The 25,956-nt window shown below is 35.3% G+C and overlaps 4 protein-coding genes across 5 annotated transcripts in view; 2 read left to right on the top strand and 2 right to left on the bottom strand.

Moving 5' to 3' along the window:
* Positions 1-367: 367 nt before the first annotated feature.
* Positions 368-1,328, bottom strand: LOC143897571 (uncharacterized). Its single transcript, XM_077406381.1, has 3 exons — positions 1,119-1,328; positions 890-1,052; positions 368-751 (listed from the first exon to the last, which is right to left on the bottom strand). The coding sequence occupies exons 1-3, from the start codon at positions 1,326-1,328 to the stop codon at positions 600-602; spliced, it is 525 nt and encodes a 174-aa protein (XP_077262507.1). The 3' UTR covers positions 368-599.
* LOC143897570 (uncharacterized) lies at positions 1,216-5,307 on the bottom strand. The gene is made up of 5 exons (XM_077406380.1): positions 3,349-5,307; positions 2,428-2,601; positions 2,002-2,343; positions 1,458-1,537; positions 1,216-1,351 (listed from the first exon to the last, which is right to left on the bottom strand). The coding sequence occupies exons 1-5, from the start codon at positions 3,575-3,577 to the stop codon at positions 1,346-1,348; spliced, it is 831 nt and encodes a 276-aa protein (XP_077262506.1). The 5' UTR covers positions 3,578-5,307; the 3' UTR covers positions 1,216-1,345.
* A 2,246-nt stretch (positions 5,308-7,553) lies between these two features.
* Positions 7,554-9,788, top strand: LOC143897569 (uncharacterized). 2 transcript variants are annotated; one of them, XM_077406378.1, is made up of 6 exons: positions 7,554-7,650; positions 7,906-8,022; positions 8,113-8,265; positions 8,452-8,655; positions 8,738-9,136; positions 9,627-9,788. In XM_077406378.1, the coding sequence occupies exons 1-6, from the start codon at positions 7,569-7,571 to the stop codon at positions 9,767-9,769; spliced, it is 1,098 nt and encodes a 365-aa protein (XP_077262504.1). In that variant the 5' UTR covers positions 7,554-7,568; the 3' UTR covers positions 9,770-9,788. The 2 variants fall into 2 exon arrangements, with proteins under 2 accessions (XP_077262504.1, XP_077262505.1); XM_077406379.1 differs by lacking the exon at positions 8,113-8,265.
* A 13,970-nt stretch (positions 9,789-23,758) lies between these two features.
* Impe1 (Ecdysone-inducible gene E1) overlaps positions 23,759-25,956 on the top strand; it is a 38,693-nt gene continuing 36,495 nt past the window's right edge. The window contains exon 1 of the mRNA XM_077406376.1: positions 23,759-24,295. Coding sequence (XP_077262502.1) covers positions 24,242-24,295 — 54 coding nt within the window. The 5' untranslated portion in view covers positions 23,759-24,241. The remainder of the gene's footprint in view (positions 24,296-25,956) is intronic.

Here is a 25,956-nt window from a genome sequence, read left to right as displayed (position 1 = left end):
GGACGCCCACTTTGGCCCCATTTCGGAATGTCACGCTTTTTTATCTAGGGCCTTTATTACTTTCCAAACTTGGGCCAATATAAAAATTTTAGCTTGGGCCAATGTTGGCTTCATAAGTCGGGCCCATATATGTAAGATAAGTTGGCCCAAAATTAAAAGATATATTGCTGCCTGAATTAAAATAAACCCCTTATTAACTCATTAAAATCGTGCTAAGTGATGATCCCCCTAATAAATCAACACGCAGTGATTTTAAATTATATCACAATATATTTTATATACTTTTCATACAAGTAAATAACATTTTTTGTTTTTAATTAAAGGAATTTAAACAAACAATATATTTTATGAGATAAATTGACTGATCTCTTTTAGCTTAACACTTATAATATTCGATATAAAAGAAAATTTTTTTTAATTGACAAGAAATTAAAAAATAAAAATTTTGTAATTAAGAAATAAAAAATTTGTAAATTTTTCATTAAAGAAAACTGAAAAAAATATAAAGTTTGTCTTTATGCATTTTATGAAAAAACATTTAGAAAAAGTAAAAAAAATAGTTTAGAAAAAATAAAGGAATTTAAAGAGAAAGAGCGCAATTATGTTTCATCTTGGGTTGCTGCTGGTTGTCGAAGCTTGCGATATCCATCCCAGTCTTTGGCATTGGTCAGGCAAGATGATAAAGAAAGATAAAACATTTTTTCTGTTATTATTCCGCCATCTGGATTTTTGTGGTAACGACATATTACCTCTAAAATAGTCAAATGTAACTAATTATAAATAAATTGTATTATATATAAAAAATTTTATAATTTAAATTTATATTTTATATAATTTTAATTATAAATTTTATTATAAGAATTTTTAAGATTTAAAATATTTTGCTTACCGAATAGAGAGTTGTAGAAATGAGTGTTTTTCAGTACGAATTTGTTATTTGACAGTTTTATTGCCGTGCATTTCATGGCAAAATCACGATGTAGGAATTTTTTCACTGCAGCGGTAATAGACTGTTTCATACTTGATCCTATCAACTGCTCTAATACATCTTTCTGCAAAATAATTATATTTACAAATTAAAAGAAACTATAAAACGCAATAGCAAAGCATATACTTACGAAATCCTTCGTGAATTCATTATTTGTTTGTAACTCCGAATCAAATGTTTTAAATTCTTCAGTAGATTGAATTTTGACAAAGTTGTATTTTTCAACAAAGGCTGGAGTTGAAATTTGGTTATTTTTGACAAGCATTAAACGCTCGATACTGTTACACAATGCTTGGATGTCATTCTTCATCATACTTATTTCAATTGTCAACTTTTTCATGGCGACATAAAGAAATGTTAAAGCTGACGGAACAATTGAAATATTAATACAATTTAGCAACATGAATAAAAGTAATCTAGATATTTTATATATAAGATGTTTATAAATTATTATAAGAATATTAATCACTTTTTTTAATGAAGTTGTATCTGTAGACATTTCCGGGAATTCTACATTCGACAGTATGTCAGAAAAAACGTCCTCAGAAGCTGAATTGAAATGATAAAAGGTTAGAGAGTAGGAAAATACACGTATGTCATGAACCTTTTTCTGGTAAATTGATTTATGAATAATCCGTAAGATCATGTTTATTAAGCAAAATAATTTTTGATTTTTTTTTCATATATTTCATTCTACTTTCACTTAATAACGAGAAGAGCATGCAGCTTTGAAGAGAGCATACAATCTGTGTTTTACATTGTAGGTATACATCATCTCATAATACATTTTACCAAAATTCTTCAACATAAATTCTCAAAATGGAAAATCTTTCTCCACAATAAAAAACTGTATGTTTTCGAAAGACGCTCTTCTCGATATTAGGTGAAAAAGCAGAACGAAATATATAAAAAATAAAAAAACATTTTTTGGTTGCTCAGTTTGGTCAATAAACATGAGCTTACGATTCCCTCTTAAATACTATTAAACAAATTCTATAACTAAAAAAAAAAACCTTGTTCTTGAATTGTTTCAGTAGTAGTACTCGAATTTTCAACTGTCTTCTTATTAGATTTTCGTAGGCTGGATGTAAACGATGTATTTGATATATTATTTTTGACAGAAGACATGTATGGTTCATTAATTATATTTTTGTATTGTTTCGATTTCTTTAAAACTGTTTGAGATTTTGACTTTTTCTGGGTAACAGGTTTTTTCAGTGTCTTCTGTTTCATGTTGAAATTGCATTTTGGCTTAGTTGGCGTAGGTGTTTCATCGGAATCTTCAATTACAAATTTTTTTTTGTCTTTTGTTTGTCTTTTCCATTTTTCATCAGAGCTAGATGTGTCTGTATAACCTTAAATATGATAAACAAATGTTAAAAATATTATTAATACTTCTCTGCTATTTAATAATAGATCTATCTTCATTTTCCAAGTACTTGATTCAGATGATGACTCATTATTCTCTTTAGACAGCATTTTTTCAACATCTGCCCGAGATTTCAAACTTTCTATTGCTTTTTGAGCCTTCTCTATCCCTCGTGATTCAGAATCTGTCGTGTATGATTGGACTTGGAGAATATTTAACTTACTCATTCCTTCTTTATATGTATCTGTAAACAAATTTCCTTTGTAGTTAATTCTGCAATCGTATACATGGGTCGTTTGTGAAAAACATTGAATGGTTATAAAACACTAAAAATACAATATTTAAATATAACAAAATATTATTATTTTTTTATTTTTTCATTTTTAAGTATTTATATTATACAAATTTTAAGAAAATTATTTATTATAATATTTTTTACGGATATTTCTGATAGATTAACTTAAGGCTTCTCTGCCTACTCGCCTCTTCTATCCTTGTTGGATGACGTCAGAAGCGAGAAATTGCATGCCAAAAATTCTTGCGGTTTTACGTTGAAATAAAAAGATATATTTATAAAACCCAATTGTAATTAATTTGCACATTTGTAAAATATACCGAGCACTTTTCTTTGGCTTTAATAATCACTAAATAGCCGTAAAATTAATGCGACATGCAATCTACCTTTTTAACACAGTCTTTTTTCATTTTTCATTTTACAGCTATTTATTGATTATCAAAGCCAAAGGAAAGTGTTCGGTATATTTTACAAATGTGTTGAATCAATTATACAATGCCGTTTTATGAATATATCTCTTTTTATTTCAACTATTTCAACGTAAAACCGCAAGAATTTTTAGCATGCGAATTCTCGCTTCTGATGTCATCAAACAAGTATAGAAAAGGTGAGTAAGAGGCAGAAGCCTTAATATTAATAAAAATTAATTAACTCTTCATGAAATAAAGATAGAATTAAGTACGTGATATTACTTACTCGCATTTCCTTTCAAGTTCACGGAAAATCGTGGCCATCCTTCAGGCGGTTGTACTCGACTTTTTATTAGATCCTGGATTAATTTATAATCTTCTGTCGAATATGGTGGAGCCATGTACTGCACTACGCAAGAACCAAGCTTGTGATCGTACGTAATCCATGAACTAATTGGCACGCATTCTATTACTTTACATCCATCTTTAGTTTTTTCCTCTTTAAATTCAACCATTTTGTACAATGTGTCCGAATTTGCGCTTTTACTCACTAAATAAAAATAATTATACGTTAGGTAAATTATAGGTTAGAATAATAATGCCTTGAAAATACGATATTTTCTCCACGTGCAATAAAAACTCGTCCAAATCACATTACAAGTCACTTTATATATTTACTTTTTTGCAGCTAAATAGAATTGCACACTTTTAATTATTATATATTATTCGATGAAAAAATCCGGTCTCTTTCGTGTTAAACACCTCTCGTCGTTCACTACAGTCGTTCACTCGGTTTACTGGCGTTCCGCCCGCGCCGGTCCCGCGGTTTCGCGTGGTCTCGCGCTTCTTTTGTCAGTTCTTCTGTTTTTTGGCGCGGTCTCGCGCTATTGAACGTTGAACGCTATTACCGGCAGTAGCAACAGTGCTACAAATGAGGCAACTGCGTGGCGCTGATATCAACACATTTAATAAAATCAGTAATCACTGATCGCACGTATAAACACAATCTCCTACATTTTATGAAAACTCTTGACTCTTGAGCATGGATTTTCGTAAAAGAGAACTAGCTCGACGTCGAAAAAAAAATGTCGAGCGTTCAAGGAAGAATGTAATAAAGATTACGAGGAAGTAATGACGCTGATACAAACGGATGGAAACCTTGCAAGGAAACATTTGCCAGGTATATGCTTTCTTCTTTCATATAATTGATTGATAACAAAAGAACTATATAGATAAAATTACTTTTTATTTATAACTTTTGATTACTACTTTCTATTTTTAATTATTATTTATATAAATTATAGTATAATTATATTATATAATTTATATAAATTACTATATATATATATATATTTACATAAAAAACAAAAATTATTTTTTAATAAAATAAAAATATAAGATTAAATTTCAAATACGTGCTGCAGAAGTAAAACACGGTTTTACCGAGGAAATCAAAATCGATGAACTTGAATCGTACATCACCGAAGACATCGAGGAATCTGAGAGGCAGGCAATACATTTTCAAGAAGCTATATTACAAGCTGATCTTCACGGTGAACTAGAAGAAAATGTTGCTACGCCATCATTAAAAGCAGATGACAACGAAATTGAAGCATTAAAATCATGGGCTATCGAAGAAAACATCAATTTTTTAGCTTTAGATAAATTATTAGGAATTTTACGGAAAAGACTTATCCCAGAACTACCAAAAAGTTCCAAAACTTTTTTGGGTACAGCAACCGATTATCAAATCATTGAAATGAAAGATTATTCCACAAATATTTCGGGCGAGTTTATTTACATGGGTATATCAGTCGGTCTCGAGTCTTGCATTACTATTTTCCATGAAGGAAACATTGAATTAATCATCAACATTGATGGACTTCTTTTAACACGGTCGGGGGGAAAATGTTTTTGGCCTATTTTATGTAAGGTACATTATATACCTGATATTTACCAACCATTTATAGTAGCCATCTATTGCGGTAATAGCAAACCAAAAGACTTATCAGAATATTTAAAAGAGTTTATAGCAGAATTAAATTATTTGCAAGAGCATGGTATAAGGCTTTTCCAAAAAACCTTTATTGTTACATTGAAATGTTTCGCTGCGGATACTCCAGCACGATCTTATCTTAAATGCACTAAAGGTCACGGTGGATATAGTGCATGCGAAAGATGCACTATATACGGAGTTCGCCCAGATAGCAAAAGATATCTTCAAAATATTCTAAATATATACTGAATCTCCTGTATATATCGTAATATTTTGAGAAGGTACTGAGTATATCATACGAAGTATATAGGATTATTCGTATATTTGGAGTATATTCTGAAGATATCACACAAAGTAAAAAGATTTTTAAGTTATTACGTATATTTTGAGTATAATCTAAGTATATTTAGAGTATATTCTTAGTGTATTCTGAGCATATTCTGAGCATGTTCTTAGTATATTCTAAATATATTCTGCGAGTACGTGTTTTGAATTTCGTTACAATAATACAAATATATAATTTCAAAAATAAAATATATCGAATTGTTGCTTAAAAAAAAAGCCGTCTCGAACTTCGGGGGAAATAGTCAAAGGATTTTCTGTCATTCGATTTTCTGTTCGCTGCAATTGTTCTGCAATGCATATACTGACCGCAATATTATTAATTCAATTAACGCACAGAGAAAACGCATCATGGTGGAATTCTGATATTCCCCCATGGAATAAGAATTCCATTAAAACGTAACGTAATTAACATGTATAAGGCCCGGTCTACAATGAGTGTTGTAAGTCGAGAGTCGTGAGAATTGACCAATCACAGTCCATCATTCTTCTTGCGGTCGAAGAATAATGAACTGTAATTGGTTAATTCTTACGACTTACTACTTACAACACCCATTGTAGACCGGCCCTAAGCATAAGTAAATAATTTGTCATCACTCACTTATGCTTAATTATGTTACGTTACATTTTTCTTTGTGTGTGGAATTAAAGGTTACGGGCCAGTACGCAACGTAACGCGCTACAGCAAAGCTTGTGCGGTGGCCCTAAGGCCTGGTCTACAATCAGTCATATGTCGGAGTCGGATGTCGCAACGGCTGATGGTCCAATGAGGAAAATTCGTTTCCGAAAAAGAAATTCTCTCATTGGATCATCGGCTCCGTTGCGACATCCGACTCCGACATACGACTAGCGACTAGCGACATCCGACTGCGATTTACGACGTATTGTAGAACGGACTTAAGCATGTACGTTTCCGGCAGTCGCATTCCTGGCGTGCGTGCGCATCTTTTAGGCTGTGGTATACCAGCCGGACGCCATTTTGAACCCTTGTACCTCGTCCTCGTTTAGTGTGCACGTGTTCCGAATACGCGGTTTCGTTATTACGTTCTTGAGTTTATTTTTGACGCTATTTTCGTTTATACCTAATTGTCTCTGAGGCTTGCACGTCAGGAATTATAATTTTGGGCGTCCGATACTTGTTTCGCGTTGATTGCGAGTGCTTAGTAGTGATATTCCACATCGATCGCTGCCGCGAGCAGTGGTCCTTCCCGCCTCGCGGGTTTCTTTGCGTGATTTTATCGCGCTCTAATTCTTTGGACGATAAAACCATTGTGGAAATTTGTAAGTATATGTATTTGATTCATTTGTGAAACCATATATGTAAGCAGATACGATTCTGTTAGGCCCGGTCTACAATCAGTCGTATGTCTGAGTCGGATGTCGGAACGTACGTCGGCTACGTTCCGACATCCGACTCAGACATACGACTGATTGTAGACCGGGCCTAAAGCGTGCGGTCTACAATACGTGGAGTAAATCTGGCGTAAAAGGTAAGAATATTTTCGGAAGTTATTTTCGGTTAAAAAAAGCCTGATTAAGATCATAAGCGTAAGAGTGTAAAAGTAGGAGTAAGAAATAAAATTAATTAATTTCGCTTACGTCGTTGATCCAGCTAGTTTAAATCGAAAATAGTCTTCTACTCTTACTCCTTACGCCAGCTTTATTCCGTATTGTAGACCACGCTTTTTTTTTTACACAGAATTGTTAACAGAGATACAATTCTCTATACAGAAATACAGACTCGTATCTCTGCTTACACACAATTGTATTTACTTGATTATAACTACACTTACATATATTATGTTACTGCGTGTTTATTTGTTGTAAAAATTATTTATTTTAATTTTGCTTACAGGATTTATACTTTACAGATAATCAAATTAACTATTTTGCATTGTGTGTATATACACGTATGAAAAAGGAAACATATACGGAGGAAATATCTAATCAAATTAGAAAAATAAAAAGACATCAAGTAAATACATTATTTTTTAAATTAAATGTAATTTTGAGATTATTATACAAAGTGTATTATATAAAGAAGCTTAATTTAAACTGCATGCAGCAAGCATCGGAGCAGCAGCCAATGCTACTCGATGCTTGCTGCCCCAAAATCAACTGTTGGATTTTGAGCGAGCAGCATTGACTGCTGCTTCGATGCTTGCAGCATGCAATCTGAATTAGATCCTTTTCCATCTCCTCCTCAAACCATTAATTCAAAAAATCCTTACAAGACAAAGAAAGAGAAAGGTAATAATTCAGAATAAAAAATACTAATTCGTCAGATTTACGCAGAAATGTTATAAATAATGTTACTAGTCGCAAGTTAATATTTTATTTAAATTTACTAACAACAACAAAATTTCTGCGCAACAAAATTTCTCAATCAGAATTTATATTGTACAATTTTGCATTATAAGAACATAAAATATAAATGCTTTTTATTTATTACTTATCAAGATTCCCATTATTCCTTTAAAAATAATGTTTCATTTTAATTTCCAGCTGTTTTAATACAAAATAATAATCAACACTTGGCCGTAAATGATACAACGCTGCAGATAACAAACGATGTACCAGATGAATCTGCTTGTACTCCACAAAACGTGTCAGCGAAAAAAAGTACAAAGAATTATTTATGTTTTAAAAACTTTTCTTTATTACTGTGATTCTATATAATGAAATATGTTTTCTTTGTTTTTTTTTTTTTGGAATTGCCAAGTGGACCAAGTTATGCATCCAATAACAAAAGTAATAATAACCAACACTTGGTCGTAAATGATACAACGCTGCAGATAACAAACAATAATATACCAGTCTTAAATAAATCTGCTTGTACTTCACAAAACGTGTCAGCGAAAAACAGTACAAAGAATTATTTATGTTTTAAAAACTTTTTTTTATTAATGTAATTCTATATGTTGAAATATGTTTTCTGTTTTTCTTTTTTAGAATTACAAAGTGTACCGAATTATGCATCCAATAGCGAAAGTATCGATTTACAGAATGCATTACGGAATAAATATATTTAAAAAAATACGGAATTTGCAGGAAATAAAAATAGCAATAATTCTAGTACCGTTGGACAGCACATTTATTCTTATGCAGTTGAAAATGAAGCTAAGAATGCAATAACAGAATTAACTTTAGATACTGATAATAATATTATTTTCGACTTTCCTGAATTGGAACAACAAGAAAATGCATCTGCTTTAATAGATCCTTTGGTATCAAGACATACATCTAATGATCTAAGTAAGCAAATTCATATTTCATCAAAATGCACCTTTTCTTTGTATTAAAGAAAAAGTTTTTATTTGTTATTAATTATTTTTAGGTTTTAACGCGTATCAACGCTTCGTTGTGAGAACATTAACTAACATCAACTTTGATATGAAAAATGTACAAAGGGAACTGAATGCAATGAAGGAATCAATTGCAGCATTGAATCGGAAAGAAGATAATGAATTGGATGAAAAGGAGAATGTACTAATAAATCTCCCTCTCAAGACTATTGATGGCGATTTACGAGAATTGGAGGAGAACTTGACAAACAAAGAATTCAGAAGTCAAGTTATAAAGGAGCTTCAGCAAACTGGTGGAAAAACCATAAAAAACATGTCTATCCAGATAATGCGTAAATTGTTTTCCGACGAATTGGCAGAACAATTTAGTTGGGTTGGTGGCAAGAAGAAAGAAGTTTTCTCAGACTTGCGTATATGCAAAGCAATTTTGTGTGAGTTTCCTATTTTTTATTGTACTACCTGATAAACAAATATCTGCATAATTATACAAAAATGCATCGATTTTGCCTCAGAATAATAACAGTATAACCATATCCAGTAGCGAAACTGAGTATTGGCACCTTTGATGTAGTTTGTCCCACGTCACGCGGTATGCCGCTACATTGTTAAGCGTATCGGCGTTATATGTGCTGTGTGCATGATGGGATATTGTATGTATATCCCATACAGTCATGTTGCTAAGCGTATTGAATGCGCACTCAGATTTGAGACACTCGGATGGCTCACTGTCGCTACTGGGTATGGTTATACTATGTAATAATATGTGCATATGAACGTGCAATATATGGGTAAAGATATTTGTTATAATTTCTATCAAAAATTTTGGCATAATTATTCTGGACTAAAATCTATGCACATTTATACATAATTAAACATTATATAAAATTATATGCTAAAAATAGCAAAATATATTATTTTCAGATGTGATCGGCAAACGATTTACAGGCACAACGGAGGATGACATTGCTGCACCAATAAAAACTTGGTTGGCGCACGCCAAAGAACGCGCTCATCGTGCAAAAAAAACAAAGAAAAAAAAATTAAAAACTCGCTTTTTTTGTTGAGATCGTATCAGGTTCTGCATTAATTTCTTTTCATTGTGTTCATTGTTTTTATTGATAATTTGTTTTAATCGCTTTATAATTACAGTTTTTAATTTAATTTGCTTTTTTTATTTTTTGTACGAGCGCGTATATTATTATTAATTAATTAATTGTACCTTGGATATGATCTCGTTTAATTAAAAAAAAAAATGAAAAAAATGGTTACTCTTTATTATATTTTATTAAACTTTTTAGAGTATTTTTTATCGATGCAATAATAAAATGCAATACTTCGGAAAATACATATAAATTCATACATAAATTTAATTTTGTGTTCAAATGTTAACAGAATTGTGTTACATTATAATGAATGTTAAAAATTTGTAATCAACAGAAAAATATGTTTAATTATTTCTTATTAAATGAGCAATATACATTGGTGAATGTAAATATTGGTTATAATACTGCTGTGATAGTATATATATATATGTGTATATATGTATACTTATAAAGTAAAAATACTTGGAAAGTATATGTTTTTACTTAGAAAGTATATATATATTATAAAAAAAAAAAAGTAAATAAATAGTAATAACAATAAATATATATATAATATGCACATTCTGTATAAGACACATTCAATCCATACACTGTCCTAACAGGTGGGATCTACATGAGATTTTAAGACACATATTTAAACTTTGAGTCATAATTTGTAACGTCATAATTAATCGAAGCTGTTCATAAGGCTTTAAAAAGATTTCGATTTGTTATGAAGTCATAAATTACGGCTTAAAATTTAAGTGTTAAGTCTTAAAATCTTATTGTAGACACCACCTAATCCATATGCTTAGCATATGCGGAGAATATCCTTAGAATATTCTCCAAACATACTAGGGATATTTTCCGCATAATTCTAAATATATTCTTTGCATATGCTGAGCATATTTTCTGTAATTACTGAAGATATAGCCAGGATATGCCGAGGATATTTTTCGTATATCGTCAGTATATGCTCAGGATCAGAAGCAAGCGGACATTCGGTCATCCCCAGATTATACTAAGTATATCACAGTATATTTTTTGAATATTTTTCGAATATTCTCTAAGAATATTTCAATTTCCTGGTAAGATATTCTCAGAATACTCTTAGAATATCCAATTGCTATCTGGGCGGGATTTAATGAAAAAGACTTCAAAAGTAATATATCCAGGTGTTGATTATCCAGCTAGGACAAATGAATCATTTCGTAATAAGGATGATCCTGAACATCACATGGGAAAATCTCCTTTAGAAAAAATAAAACCTGCAATAGATATGACTACTAGTTTTATTCTCGATTTCATGCACTTGCGTAGGTGTGATGAAGAAAATACTGGAGATGCTCATGTACGGCTCTAATTTAAACATCAGATTAAGTCCAATCCAAAAACTAAAGATTTCGCAAAAGCTTCTTTCTTTACGATCACAACTACCGTCAGAGTTTCAAAGAAAAACCAGATCAATTTTTTGCGTTCGTCAGTGGAAAGCTACTGAGTTCAGGTTCTTTTTACTGTATTGCGGTCCTATTGTTTTGCGAGGTATTCTTTCCAAATATTTATACAGGCACTTCTTACTATTGCATTTTGCATTCAGAATTTTATGTTCCGATCGACTTGCAGTACAATTTAATGCTAAGGCCAACAAATGTTTGAAAAAATTTGTTTTGCTTGTACCGCAGTTATATGGTACAGAAGCCCAAGTTATAAATATACACAATCTTGGTCATATAGCTGATGATGTTCTCAATATGGGATGTTCTTTAAGTAGAATCAATTGTTTTCCGTTTGAAAATACTTTAGGGAAAATTAAACGGACCCTTCGAACTGCTGTCAAACCGTTAGCTCAAGTTTGTCGGAGAGAACATGAACGAGCATCCCAACTAAAAAAACAAGTTTTATTTCCAAGTAAGTTTAAAATTTGCAAATTTAAAATTATTAATACTATTTTACACATCACTAAAGTAACTATTAATTTTTCGATTACAATTACAACCAAAACTCCAAATAACGTAGTTCTTTTAAACAATGGTCATATAATGGAAATTGAAGCAATGTATGGCTCTGAAGCAATGGCAACAGCAATTTCCATTTGTGGAAAGTATATTTCTTCCCTGAAAAGTCGACTGTTGTTGAAACGTGGGAGGTTTATTCAAAGTCTTCCGATAATTTAGTTTATCCACTTACTTACGTGGAACGAAAATTAATAATGATGAAACTTGAAATGAAACCACGAAGAACAAGTCGGTTCGTTATGTCACTCTTCACACGCATAATATACCGTAATTAAGAACATAATTTTGTTTGACTTGTATGCTTATATAGAGTCTATCTCGGTTTCGATTAAGTCATCAATTATATGTTTTCCTCGAGACGCTTTAATTTAAATATGTCTAACTATAGCCCATACAGGGCCCACTTATATTGTATGTGTATATTTAGACTATTTACTTATAACAATAATAATAAATAATATAAAATAATAATAAAAATTTTCATGCTTCGCAGATACACTTATCACATAGTTATTTTCTTTTTATTACTTCCTGTAAACTATATTTCCAAAAAGACTTGGGCTATAACTAAGAAATCCTACATTAAACTGTCTTGGGAGAAAAATCGTGACCAAACTGGGTCCTGTATGGGCTACAACTAGGAAATCCTACATTAAACTGTCTTGGGAGAAAAGTCGTGACCAAACTGGGCCCTGTATGGGCTACAACTAGGAAATCCTACATTAAACTGTCTTGGGAGAAAAATTGTGACCAAACTGGGCCCTGTATGGGCTACAACTAGGAAATCCTACATTAAACTGTCTTGGGAGAAAAGTCGTGACCAAACTGGGCCCTGTATGGGCTACAACTAGGAAATCCTACATAAAACTGTCTTGGGAGAAAAGTCGTGACCAAACTGGGCCCTGTATGGGCTATAGTTAGACATACCCAAATTAAAAACAAAAACTAAGTTCTAACTAGGCCCTAAATGGGCTTGAGTTTGACAAGCCCTTATTTTGGATGCCTTAGTAATGCCCATACGGGGCCAGCATTGAATATGGGACGCCCGGATAAATTTCTACTCAGGGACAGAATCCAGTTTAAAATGTACTTAAAAATCTGATTTTCAAATCCAATAATCCAGTTTTATTTTCTAAAATTCAAGTATATGATATTTATAATAAATAATATTTTATACATTAGGGAAGACCGGGGCTATCTGTCTACGGGGGCTATGTGTCCACAGTAGAGGAAACCGGGGCTAACTCGACACCATTTTTTCAAAGGCAATTTTCAACAATTAATTAAAATTTTCAAGCAAATTTAATAGTACACATTTAAAGAGCGTTCCTTCAGGTACAAAATTGCTAACCCGTTGTGGTCACATGGGGTCTAGTGGACCCCAGGCTTTTTTTTCTTAAAAGTATACTATTTTGAGAGTAAAACGCAGGAAGTTTTTTTGATCTATCTAAAAAAATTTTAATATTTTTGCAAAAAAAAAGTCAAATTTCTCGAAAAAAAAATTTTTTTCTCGCGTTTTTTCAACATAAAAAAATTGTTTAAATTATTGGATTATAAAGAGGAAGTCACATAAACTAAATTCCAGTTCGAGGTTTGAGTAGATACATCAAAAAGAACGCAAATGGCAACTGTTGTGGGGTCCATTGGACCCCGTGTGACCACTACGTTATTTTTAGGAGGTGTGACCACAACAAGGAAATTTTGTTTGTACATCGCTTAGTTTTGCGCTCAGGAAAGGAAAAGTGACGCGAAGACAAATTTTCAAATTGAAAAATACCGGGGTAAACTCGACACAATTTTTTCAAAGGCAATTTTCATCAGGAAAGGTATATTATAGTATCATGCATGAATACATGTGGGTAATTATTTATATTAACGGGTATTTTGCCTTAACCTTAATTTATATATGTTGCAAGGATATTAATTAATGTACGTGTTTTAATGGTATGAGACCGGCAATTAAAACAAAGTAAACATTAATCAACATTCTTATAACATATATAACAAAGTCAAGATCATCGGCGATGAGGTGTCCGTTAACTCTAGAGAACTAACATTTAGATATCAAGAACATTAAAGTTAACGCGTAGTTGTCATTTTGATGACCATTCTTTTTTGCTTTAAAAGAAGATATTTATTGGTATTTTTTAATGATTAATAATATAAATATATTTCTTTCAATATTGTAAAGAAGCAAAAAAATTCTGACCTTATTTAACGTCCGCATTGTTACGTTTAAAACAACATTTTACTTTGCTTTCTTAGCCATATACATTTTATATTTACGCGTCGTTAATTTTACAAAGTATTAGCTTTCTAGGGTTAATGTAAAAATTACCAATCCATGTTATTATTGCTATGTTAATAAAAATTTTCTGTCATCCCTTAACAGTGCCGCGACTTTCGTAGGGACAACAACAGTGACACTTTACTATTCCGTCGTTACCTCATCACACATTGCCGGCCACATTTCCCGTTACGAAATCACACTGTGCGACACGTTTCGTGGCCGTTCGCGTGGAATTTTTGAGCAACGGCTGCGGCTGCGGCTGCGGCGGCGGTGGCGGGCTTGGTTTAAGCAATGCACACTCGCTCACGCTTCGAGCCCAGGCTTTCTCGCTCTCTTTCTCTCTTTCTCTCTTTCTCACCGGCGTCATTACAGATTAGCGACAACAAGTAGCATACGCTGTAATATAAAACAAAGTGCTATTGTGTCGCGTCTCGCGCAGTTCGTTGACTTTGCCGTTGACTAAAGCCGTTTCCGGAATTCTGACTTGGAGGCTGGACCTATTACAGTTACGCAGAGCTAATTTATACGAACGGATGTTAAAGATAACAAATAATTATCTTGCTCTCAAGAAATAATTATCTTGCTCTCAAGAATTAATGTTGACATTAGTATTACGAAGGCCCTAAAAAGTAACTTGGTTTTCCAAGAACTTAATTAAATCACATGGAAATAAAAATACCAAAGTCGAGTTTATCGTTAGTTATAGCCTCATCTGAACCGGCATCAAATGACGCTTAGAGTACAAGTTTAAACGCTTCTGGACGTTGACACGAGCATTTCAAGTTCACCAAGATCCAAATAGTAACTTACTTTCCTAAGGCATTAGTTAAGTCATACGGGAACAAAAATGCTAAATATATTTATCGAATTTATCGTTCATTAATATAATTTAAACTAAACTGTACTAAATGATCGACGCAAGGGTGCAAGTTTAGCGCTTCTGGGATCGATCGGCGCGGCGGATGGATGATCGGAAAAGTGCACGGCGCAAAAAATACGAGCCAAAACCACGTTAAATCGTTTATGAGGATGTCGCTGGGATGCAAGAAATGCTAGCCTCCTATTAGCTTGTCTGGCCATCCGATTCGAGACCGACACCTGCTCGGTGGGCTCCAAAGTCACCGTAAAGAAAAGCGTGGCGCGGAATATCCGTCCGCCGAAAAGAAATTCTTCGGGATCGTTCACGATCTCGCCGCCTCTCCTATATCTCGCCGTTCCGCCGCAACCGAGAATTTCTTCCTTCCGCTGCGAGAAAGGTGGCCGTGTTTTATCGCAGTGAAAATAAGCGACCGTTTTATTTACTTATTTGCATAAATTAAACTTTTCCAAAGATATTGAATATAAAAGTAAAAAATTGAAAGTAACGATATAATATTTTTAATACAATCCAATTATACAATCGGTAATCATTGTTACTTAATGATTTTGTAGTAAAATAGATATGCGTCAATGAAAAAAATATTATTGCATAATATTATTTCTTTTTTAAATAAAAATATTATTTCGTCATATAAATATATTTTCATGTCGCATATCTCATATAAAATTTAAATTTTTACACGTAAAAATGTACTCTTAAAGTGTATGTAATGAAAGAATAATATTAAAATAACGATTTTATTATTAAATATGATAGCAAATCTAATAAATAATTAGTTTAATTTGTATGTAAATTGTATCGGTAATATAACGTGATATAAAACTAATTACAAACTGACAGAGTCTCATATCTTTATATTTGTGTAAAAAGTATATGTTATTTATATCATTTTATATTACCATAAAAATGACAAAAGTTACAACCATTCATTGATCGTCTATCCTAATTTTACCATCCAAACTGTATTTATCAGAGATCCGCGTATAAAAGAAACACGCGTAACTCGATGAAAAACTGTGATCGATATATTCATATAGCCCGACGTTATATTTAGATCGTCTTAATTATGATTTCGAAACTCTGTACTGTCATTTCATTCGCTAGATGGAATAAAATTTTCCATGATCAGACTTAAGACGTTCTTCGATATAAAATCAGACTACTTTATCGTCCTAAAAAGTTAAAACGTTCTCTGGACGCTTTATTGTCTAAGATACTATTATATTCCTCATTTCTTCCCATTTGCTCGTATAATTCGTATCGTTGACTGGGTAATTGGCTTCGAGACGAAATGACACGGATAGAGGCACAATGCGGTATCGTTATATACATATAGGTACACGCGCGCGCAAAAGAAAGATATTCTGAAATCAAACAGTAATAGGCCGAACGGTACAACGCATTAAAACCGCAAACGGAGAAAAATATTTTCCATTAGCGCTCATTGAGAGCAGGTCGGCTGCTGGCCGGGTGGTATACTGTAAAATAACGCGTGCACTGCACCGAATCACATCGCAACGCAACACAACGCATCCACATCGTACGTGCGTGCGTGCTTGCGTGTCGATGACGGTTCGCGTTAAACAGCTAGGAGTGCGTCTCTCGCCGCCGCGCCGGTCCGCAAAATTATCCGATCACGAACATGCCGGAGCAACTCGGAATCGCCAGCCGGCTGGCTGGATGGATGGATGGCCGGCCGGCCGCCGGAAAACATTTGTTTAAAATTGTAACGGTGTTTACAACCGTGTAGAATGCCGCAAACCGCAGGCTGCTGCGTCTGTCAAGACTGCGTTATTACCCGCAGCGATCGACCGCGGCCGGATTAGCCCGATTTCGGCGATGACGCCGGTCGCGCGTACATGCATCCGCGAGAATTTGAGGAGTTAAAAGGATCCTAAAACTGTCTCTAATACCGACATTTTTACTAAACGCATATTTTGTATTGGTTTTAAGGATTTAAAACTCTTTTTCTAAAGTTAAAATATATGTGCTAATGCATTCCAACACAGTCGATTTTATACCAAGAACGAAAATAATTTCAGAAATGCAGACAATAAGACGTCGACTCGTGACTTTGCTTCATATAAAAATTCTACAATTTATTGTTACAAAATGAGACGGTCATGGAAGACGGATTACATCAAGAAACACGGTTCTCAGAATTAGAATTAGACCTCTAACAAAAAAGTTATGCGTGTAGATCTATTATCGTGCAATGTAGATACTATAATTGTCTATTCTTGTCTATATATCTTTGTCCATACAAGGACAGATATAAGCCAGTAACATAGAAAACGTTCAAAATTATTCGACATTTTTAATCCCGTTTAGATGAAAGCGCTTTCTCATCGGAGTTCGGCTTTTGGTTTAGTTAGGATTTAGCTGGAGATTGATAGATCAAATAAGAGGTTCGTGTCAGGCAGACGCGAATCAGGCTGCAAATAACACCGCACGAAAACGCGAAACTTTTTTGCAGGGAAAACTAATGATCTCGATCATTATCTGGATTCTTCCCGGAATAAAAGTACATGAATTGCACGTACTTTCGCGCGGTAGAAAAAGAGTGATAAATTGCGACTCATAATTGTGCTACAACGTACATTCAACTGTATTACACAATGTAACTGATTATGAAAATAATTGCAAATAATAATGCGGTCGAAAGGCAGCAATAAGAAAGATTAATCGCGTGACCAAAAAATTCGTAGTGTGCTTTGCGGTATATTTTCCGTTCTAGTTATAATTTGAATCTTCTTTATACTCTAACTTTCTCCACGCTCAAATTTTAATAATAGATAAGTGAGATTTGGAAAAGTACATGAAATTTACACAATATTATTATTATTATAGGCTACAAGATCTAAGCTTAACTATAAATAGTGTTCTTCCCTCTAATTGCTCGAATTTTATTTTTTCGATGTTTACTACATTTAGAGATCGTCGTCCGTAGCCTGAAATATAAATGTGTAACTGTTACCGTATTGAGATAAGAAAAGAAGATATTTCCCCCCCGCGAGAAAGAATTCGACGGCTGAAGCTGGCGCCTGTTGACAAATTCAAAATGGGCTATTTAGAGATATTTTTACTCTGCAAATCCAAGTGTGTTATTTTTAAACGTCTAAAAATGACACACTTGACTGAAGCTCTTTTCACATGTTTCTTCATGTGTTAAATTACGTCATTTAACACGATTGAACGTATTAATTTTGCTTCCTCATAGAGGAAGCTTTGTTTTCGTAAAAAAAATTTTGTAATTATGCAGTAATAGGGACCACCCTCCGATGACCTTGACCTTGACATATGTTGTCAAGATCACCCTCCTGAGTGACCTTCGGAAGGTTTTAGCCATCGCTCGTTATTTGTTAAAAAGTTATTAACAAAAAAAGTTTCGAAAATATAGCAGCTATTTTGAGTATTGGAAGGCATAAACAACTAATATATACGTGTGTGTGCCCTGCTTTAAAGAAAATCACAACTTCTATAAAGCATACACACATGTGTGTGTGCCCTGCTTTAAAAAAGTTGTGATTTTCTTTAAAGCAGGGCACACACACGTATATATTAATTATTTATGCCTTCCAATACTCAAAATAGCTGCTATATTTTCCAAACTTTTTTTGTTAATAACTTTTTAACGAATAGCGAGCGACGGCTAAAATCTACTGAAGGTCACTCGGGGTCATGACCTTGACAACATATATCAAGGTCATTAAAATTGGTGAGGTCGCCAAACTTTTTTTTGTTAATAACTTTTTAATAAAGAACGAGCGACGGTTAAAACCTTCTGAAGGTCACTCAGGAGAGTAACCTTGACAACATATCTCAAGGTCAAGGTCATCGGAGGGTGGTCCCTATTACTGCATAATTACCAAAAATTTTCTTTTGTTTTTCTGAATGTGTTCAGAATGTTCTAAAACGTCGAAAAATTGCAATTTTAAAAAATGTATGTATGTGTGTGTGTGTGTGTGTGTGTGTGTGTGTGTGTGTGTGTGTGTGTGTGTGTGTGTGTGTGTGTGTGTGTGTGTGTGTGTGTGTGTGTGTGTGTGTGTGTGTGTGTGTGTGTGTGTGTGTGTGTGTGTGTGTGTGTGTGTGTGTGTGTGTGTGTGTGTGTGTGTGTGTGTGTAGGTATGTGTGTGTGTGTGTGTGTGTGTGTGTAGGTATGTGTGTGTGTGTGTGTGTGTGTGTGTGTGTGTGTGTGTGTGTGTGTGTGTGTGTGTGTGTGTGTGTGTGTGTGTGTGTGTGTGTGTGTGTGTGTGTGTGTGTGTGTGTGTGTGTGTGTGTGTGTGTGTGTGTGTGTGTGTGTGTGTGTGTGGTGTGTGTGTGTGTGTGTGTGTGTGTGTGTGTGTGTGTGTGTGTGTGTGTGTGTGTGTGTGTGTGTGTGTGTGTGTGTGTGTGTGTGTGTGTGTGTGTGTGTGTGTGTGTGTGTGTGTGTGTGTGTGTGTGTGTGTGTAGGTATGTGTGTGTGTGTGTGTGTGTGTGTGTGTGTGTGTGTGTGTGTGTGTGTGTGTGTAGGTATGTGTGTGTGTGTGTGTGTGTGTGTGTGTGTGTGTGTGTGTGTGTGGTGGTGTGTTTTTGTGTGTGTGTGTGTGTGTGTGTGTGTGTGTGTGTGTGTGTGTGTGTGTGTGTGTGTGTGTGTGTGTGTGTGTGTGTGTGTGTGTGTGTGTGTGTGTGTGTGTGTGTGTGTGTGTGTGGAGGGGTGTGTGTGGGGGGAGGTGTGTGTGTGTGTGTGTGTGTGTGTGTGTGTGTGTGTGTGTGTGTGTGTGTGTGTGTGTGTGTGTGTGTGTGTGTGTGTGTGTGTGTGTGTGTGTGTGTGTGTGTGTGTGTGTGTGTGTGTGTGTGTGTGTGTGTGTGTATGGGCCAAATTTACCAAAATTTCTATAAGTCCAGAACTAATCAACCAAATCTTAACGAATTATATATGAAATAGGGGTAGAAAAAACTGAAGAATATAATAGAATTAATAAAAATAATCAAGGGGTTCTTTTTTAATAAAATTTTGAATTTGCAGAAATGTTTGTTTATGCTTTAATTTCCGCAAATTTGGAGATATCGATCTATTTCTAATTTTATTATATTTTTTAGTCTTTTCTACCCTTATATTTCATATATAATTCGTTAAAATTTGGTTGATTAGTTCTGGAGTTATAGAAATTTCGGTAAATTTGCTTTAACTTCCGCAAATATTGAGATTGTATTTGCGAGCTCCTGCGATTTTATTCCACTCGCTAGAGAGGCACTGTGTGCTGGTACAGCACCTGCTTACTTCCGAATTAATTAACTTAATTGTGTGTACTTAAACAATTGTCTTTATTGTACGTAGAAATCGTGTACGTTTTTTCTGGGGCGTGACACCGTGACCATTACATATATCGATCGAGAAATCGATTCTTCCGCAATATAAGATATAAACTAATGGCGTTTTCGATTTACTACTCGACCCGACTCGGGTCGCATCAATGGACATGGAATACATACATAGATATGTATGTATTCCACGTCAATGATGCTAGAGTCCTGTATACATGATGCGACCCGAGTCGGTTTGAGTCACAAATCGAAAACGCTATAACTGAGCGCCCTCCTGAACGATAGCGAATCAGAGCGGAGCTAAAGCCGGGTTCACAACTCGCAAAGCGCGGGAAAGACAATTTTTCATCTATAATTAAACGAGAACGATACAGAGATATCGGGCTTCTTTATAGTTTTTAAGTGTGCAAGTAGAACCTTTTGGTCACAAAGCTTCCTCTATGAGAAAGCCAAAAAAATAAATACTAATAATTATACATTAAATAAAATAAAAGCTTCCTTATATACATTAAATTTATACATTAAATAAAATAAGCTTCCTGTAATAATGAGGAAGCAATGTGCAAGTTTGTAATTTGCACCCTTTTTTTTAATTTAATAATGATTAAACATGTTAATTTAACACATGAAAAAAACATGTAAAAAGAGCTTTAGTCAAATATGTCATTTTTAGACGTTTACGCGTGTAAAAATAACACACTTGGATTCGCAACGTACCTAAGCCGCAAACGGTCTGGGATATAACTCGCTCACTTATCTCGCAGTAATGAATTGGGCGTTTGGTACGTTACCCCGGGGTAATGATTACCGGAGCATCGTCCTGGAACGATCCGCTACCAACGATCCATCGGGATTCTATCCGAGTTTCGTCGGCAGGATCGATCGCGATCGACGATAGAGATAACCGAGCGCGCAGAATATACCGCGAAGATCCACGAGGAATTTATGCATTAAGGACGTTCTCTCGTCCTTATACTAAAGAAAATCGATTTTCTTAGGATTTTCTTGAAACTGTGAATATACGTTAATTTAGATGTGCTTTATGCGTGGTATAAATTTCAGTACCTCTTCCGGTATAAAAAATAAAGATACTGAGCCTCAGAGTTTCAAAAAAAAATTTAAAATTTAATTTTTTTAAATTTTGGCATTTTTTCCTTATAGAACTCGACGAAAGGAGCAACTTTGGTCCTCTTGGCCAACTTCGTATCTCTTACCGTTTGGCCTGGAAAATCTTTTTATTAGTAAAAGTTGAAACTTTGAGGCTCAGTATCTTGATTTTTTATACCGGAAGAGGTACTGAAATTTATACCACGCATAAAGCACACATAAATTAACGTATATTCACAGTTTCAAGAAAATCCTAAGAAAATCGATTTTCTCTAGTATAAGGACGAGAGAACGTCCTTAACGAGAGTCAGTCCGTATAGCTTTTTCCCGCGGCCACTTTTGCAAGCGCACTTCCGCGCGAGGCTCTTATCCGCTCGCGCGCTTTGTTTCGTTCCTGTTCTTGTAGGCCACCTATAGCACTTCGCAGTTCGCGCGGATCCTCCATTTGCATTCCGACGTAGTCCACGCCGCGCTACTTCCTGTTCGCCAAAGCGACGTTTCTTCGCTCGTCTATACGCCTTTCGAGTCGCACACCACAGCGATTCCACTTGCGATGCGCCGTAAAATGTTGCGTTTAGCCGGCCGCCGGTTTCTTGCCGCTCTTCTGTCCGGCGGCTCTGTGTCAATTTTCTTGCGTGTTGTACGAGCTATTATTATCAGGACGGATTAGATCTCACCCGCTTTCCAAACGCAACGAGGACACGCAGCTGTGTTTATTACATTTTTCAGAAAATGCGGAAGATGTTTGCTTTAGTAAATAAAAAAGATACGTTTCGCTCTATTTGTTATCGCGAGAAAACAGAATACGTGGAAAAACCGAGAAGGAGAAAAGAAGAAATGATAGCTTCTAACTCACTAAAGAACTTAAATAAACGTTTGCCTTAAAAAAAAAAAGTGTTTATCTATTTCTATTAATTATCCAGAATATCTGAAAACTATTTCTAATTGAAGCATATCCTTTTTGTTAAATAATTAATCGTGTCGGTTCCTGTCCAGTAATAATAAGACCAATGTTCCACAGAAAGAAATATAAAAAAAGACAAAGAAAGAGAAGAGAAGCTTCGGATCTAATTAATCTTAAGGCTGGTCTACACATAACGTTCAGTCTTGCATGATAAGGTAATTTTGACGATGCAAAACACGCGGCTGTACACTACTCATGCTCAGTCTTTCGCTTAGTCTTTTGCTCAGTCTTCCCAAAAACACCATAAATGAAGCACCGTTAATTTCATGATAATTTAATTATGCGCGTTGAGATTCCTTTACAGAAAGTTAATACTGTAAGTGATTATTTGGTTAATAATTAATGTCTTATTTTGAGTATTAAAATCATTAAAAACAGTACTTTTAATACTCGAAATAAGTAATTAATCACTAGTCAAATATCACTTACAGTATTAAATTCCTGTAAGGGTTGAGAAAAAAGAAATTTGCGCATTGCTCACAGTGGTCTCGAGAATGGTTGCTCGAGAGGGATAGATTCTCTCATGTCAATTTGCTCCGTGAATTATAGCAGGAACCAGAAGATTGGCGTAATTATATTTACGTATGGATATGGACACGTACTGCAAACTATTAACGCTAGTAACCCCAAATAAAAAAACAAGACACTGCCATGAGAAGAGCCATCATCCTATGAGAGACTCGCCGCAAGGTTAAGATTTTTAGCGACTGGGAGCAGGAGCTTAAGTATACAACTATAATTTCTAAACAAGCTCTAAGTCGCGGAATTTGACCGATTAGACGGATGTGCGTCTACATGTAACGACTTGTCTGCCGTCTTGCTTGAAAACAAAGCTCGTCCGTCTTTTGTGAGGTCGTCAAACCTACCGTTCACGCGTAACGTTTTGTCTGATCGGTCTGGCATGATCATGCAAGACTGACGACAAAACGTTACGTGTAGAACAGCATTTAAACTATAAATATTCCTCTGTTTATAAAAGCATTTCAAAAAATGTTTTCTATAAATAAATGGTTACTGATAAACATTACTCCTAAACGTTCAAAGCCAAGCAAAGCACTTTGAAGGAAAAAGAAAAACTAGAAAAAAAAAGAAAGTTTGTATGATAAAATTGTGACAAACCTCTCTCTCTCCCTTTCTCTATCTATTTATCTTGAACCTTTAGCTACGGCTTTGTGAGCTGGATGCAGAGCTTTACCGTACAAATGTTCTGTCGCGGAACGCACTGTACCGACACTAACATCAATTAAAACTAGTATTGTCTTAGAATATATAATTCGTATCTGTCTACGTTAGTGTAAAATAATGACAAAACAAACTGTGTTATCTTAATTTATTTATATACAATAAACTCGAAATATAAATAGAACAAATCTGTGTATGTAATAGATTTATCTGAACAATATTTTAAATTAAAGTACCCATCGAAGCGCAACTGTCTTCGTCTCCCATCTTCGTTTGACTGAAACGAGATCGAAGACGAAGAAGACGAAGAAGGTGGCGGAGGAAGAAGAGGTAGCTCAGAAGACAGGGACTCCAAGACCGTGGCGAGGAGAAGGTGGGAGCGCACGGGCCCCGTGCCCCGTCTTGGCCGCTTTTCCGTTCCTCTTGCTGCTCTCGCGCCAAAAGCCAGACCGACGAGGATCCGTTCAGTCTCGTTTCAGTCATCCACACGCACGCGTAGACGCGCGTCACATCGCGGAGAAGGCACCGGCCGCTACACACTTGTTTACATCCTCTTCGTGCCGCCGTCACGCAACCAACCCCCCTGTGGGCAACGCGCTTAACGATCGCGCTCATTATCGGCGGTGATATATGCGCGTAGTACGGCCGCAGGTGAAGCGGGAAATCGATTCGACTCGAGAGGAGCCGCGTGGCCAGCAAAGCGGAAATAATGCGCGGAAATCGTGGGACGGTCCTCGTCCTGTGCACGATGATCAATTGCCTGGTGAGTTGTCGAATGTGTACTCCACGAATGTACTCTGGATTTTAGCCTCCTCCGGATTGTTTCCGGGGTCGTTCGCTTCCGAAGCGTTTGTGTGGGCGACTCTTTTGGCACGTGGACGCGACTCGGCGTAAGATCGTTTGTAACGCAGGTGTATCTCGCGTGTAACGTGACGGCGTGATTACGTTGCGCGGATCCCACTTCGGGACATCGAGATAGCTAATATATTAGCCGGAGCGGTAATCGACGCCAATCGCTACAACATTAGAAGATGCTGCTTATTATATCGTTAATCGTATCAGTGTAAATTGTACCACCTTGTAAATGTATGGATTCACCTCTCGTAACTTCGCACGTGATAGGAGATAAACTCGAATAAAGCAATGATTAAATTATGACATTAAAAAAGGCCAATTTTATGTTAGAAAACCGTATAGGAACTTCTTTTCTTTGGGGCAACGTATCGTTTCTTGAACATCTTTAATGTAATTGCCGATCTCCCGATCTGTTTACCATGCGATGCGATGTTCACTTCTCGCAATGATGCGTGAAAAAACTATTTCTCACTCGCCCACAATGATCGGCAGTTTAAACGACTTTGCCATTATCATTCCTGTGCTCATCCATCCACATGAGAAAATGCAGACTGTCGAACCGTTGTAGATACTTGTTTATTACACATTCCACGTAACGAATACACAGGTAGAAATCTCTTTTAAGCCACCGGTACCTCTATACTCTTCACCGAGTCAAGGTCATTCTCGGCAAGATTGAAATTCTATTAATGTCAGCTGTAGACGCGAGGTACACGCGAGGTACGCGAGGCTTTCTAAGCGGCTGAATTCGTCAAAAAACCCTTGATTATCAATGCCGGCGACGATTCCGCGGTTAAGGACCCGCCGCGACGGTCTTTCGGCAGGACTACGTTCGTCTGCACGCATGTAGAATCACAATAATTCTTACCTGACCTCGTGGGTCGTTGGACTCTGACACGTCGACCGGCGTCGAGGTGTCGTCGTTGAATATGCGAGTGGTGTTAAAGAGGAATGCATTCCGGGTCGCGGCGCGGCGGCTCCCCTTTGGATTATTGTCCGGGGCTCCGTGGCGGGAAGCAAATATTTTACTTTAAAACGTACGTGCTAAGTGTACGAGCAAAGTGTAGCATTATTGCCCTCACGCCTAACCCGCTTTAATAACCGCTATAAAACTCTTGCGTATTGACGTGCAGAAGGCTGCATGATAGCCGTCTCTTCTTACGCGTCGCCTTACGCGTTACGGAATCGCGTCTTTTACACCGCTCACCTTTTTCGTAAGAAATGGATGTATTACGGGAACTCGTTTTCACTTGTACGGAATTGATCGTTAATTTCTTATTTACTGCCCGATTAATTAATACATCTGCTTTTGCGATGACAACTTAATGTAATTTTTTTATTGATCGAGTTTATCAATTGCGATATATATATATATATATATATATATATATATATATAATATATATATATATATATATATATATATATATATATATATTGAGTTCGTGATATAAATAAATTAAGCACATATTTTATTTTGGAGATTTGTTTTAAACGAGATACGTTAAATAATATTTTATAATTTATTTATTTAGTTATTTCTTACTAGGCCAAAAATTTTAATTATAA

Source organism: Temnothorax americanus, unplaced genomic scaffold (genome assembly GCF_048541705.1).
Source record: "Temnothorax americanus isolate GAGA-0224 unplaced genomic scaffold, ASM4854170v1 Scaffold200, whole genome shotgun sequence".
NCBI lineage: Eukaryota > Metazoa > Arthropoda > Insecta > Hymenoptera > Formicidae > Temnothorax > Temnothorax americanus.
This window is presented reverse-complemented; position numbering and strand designations above follow the sequence as displayed.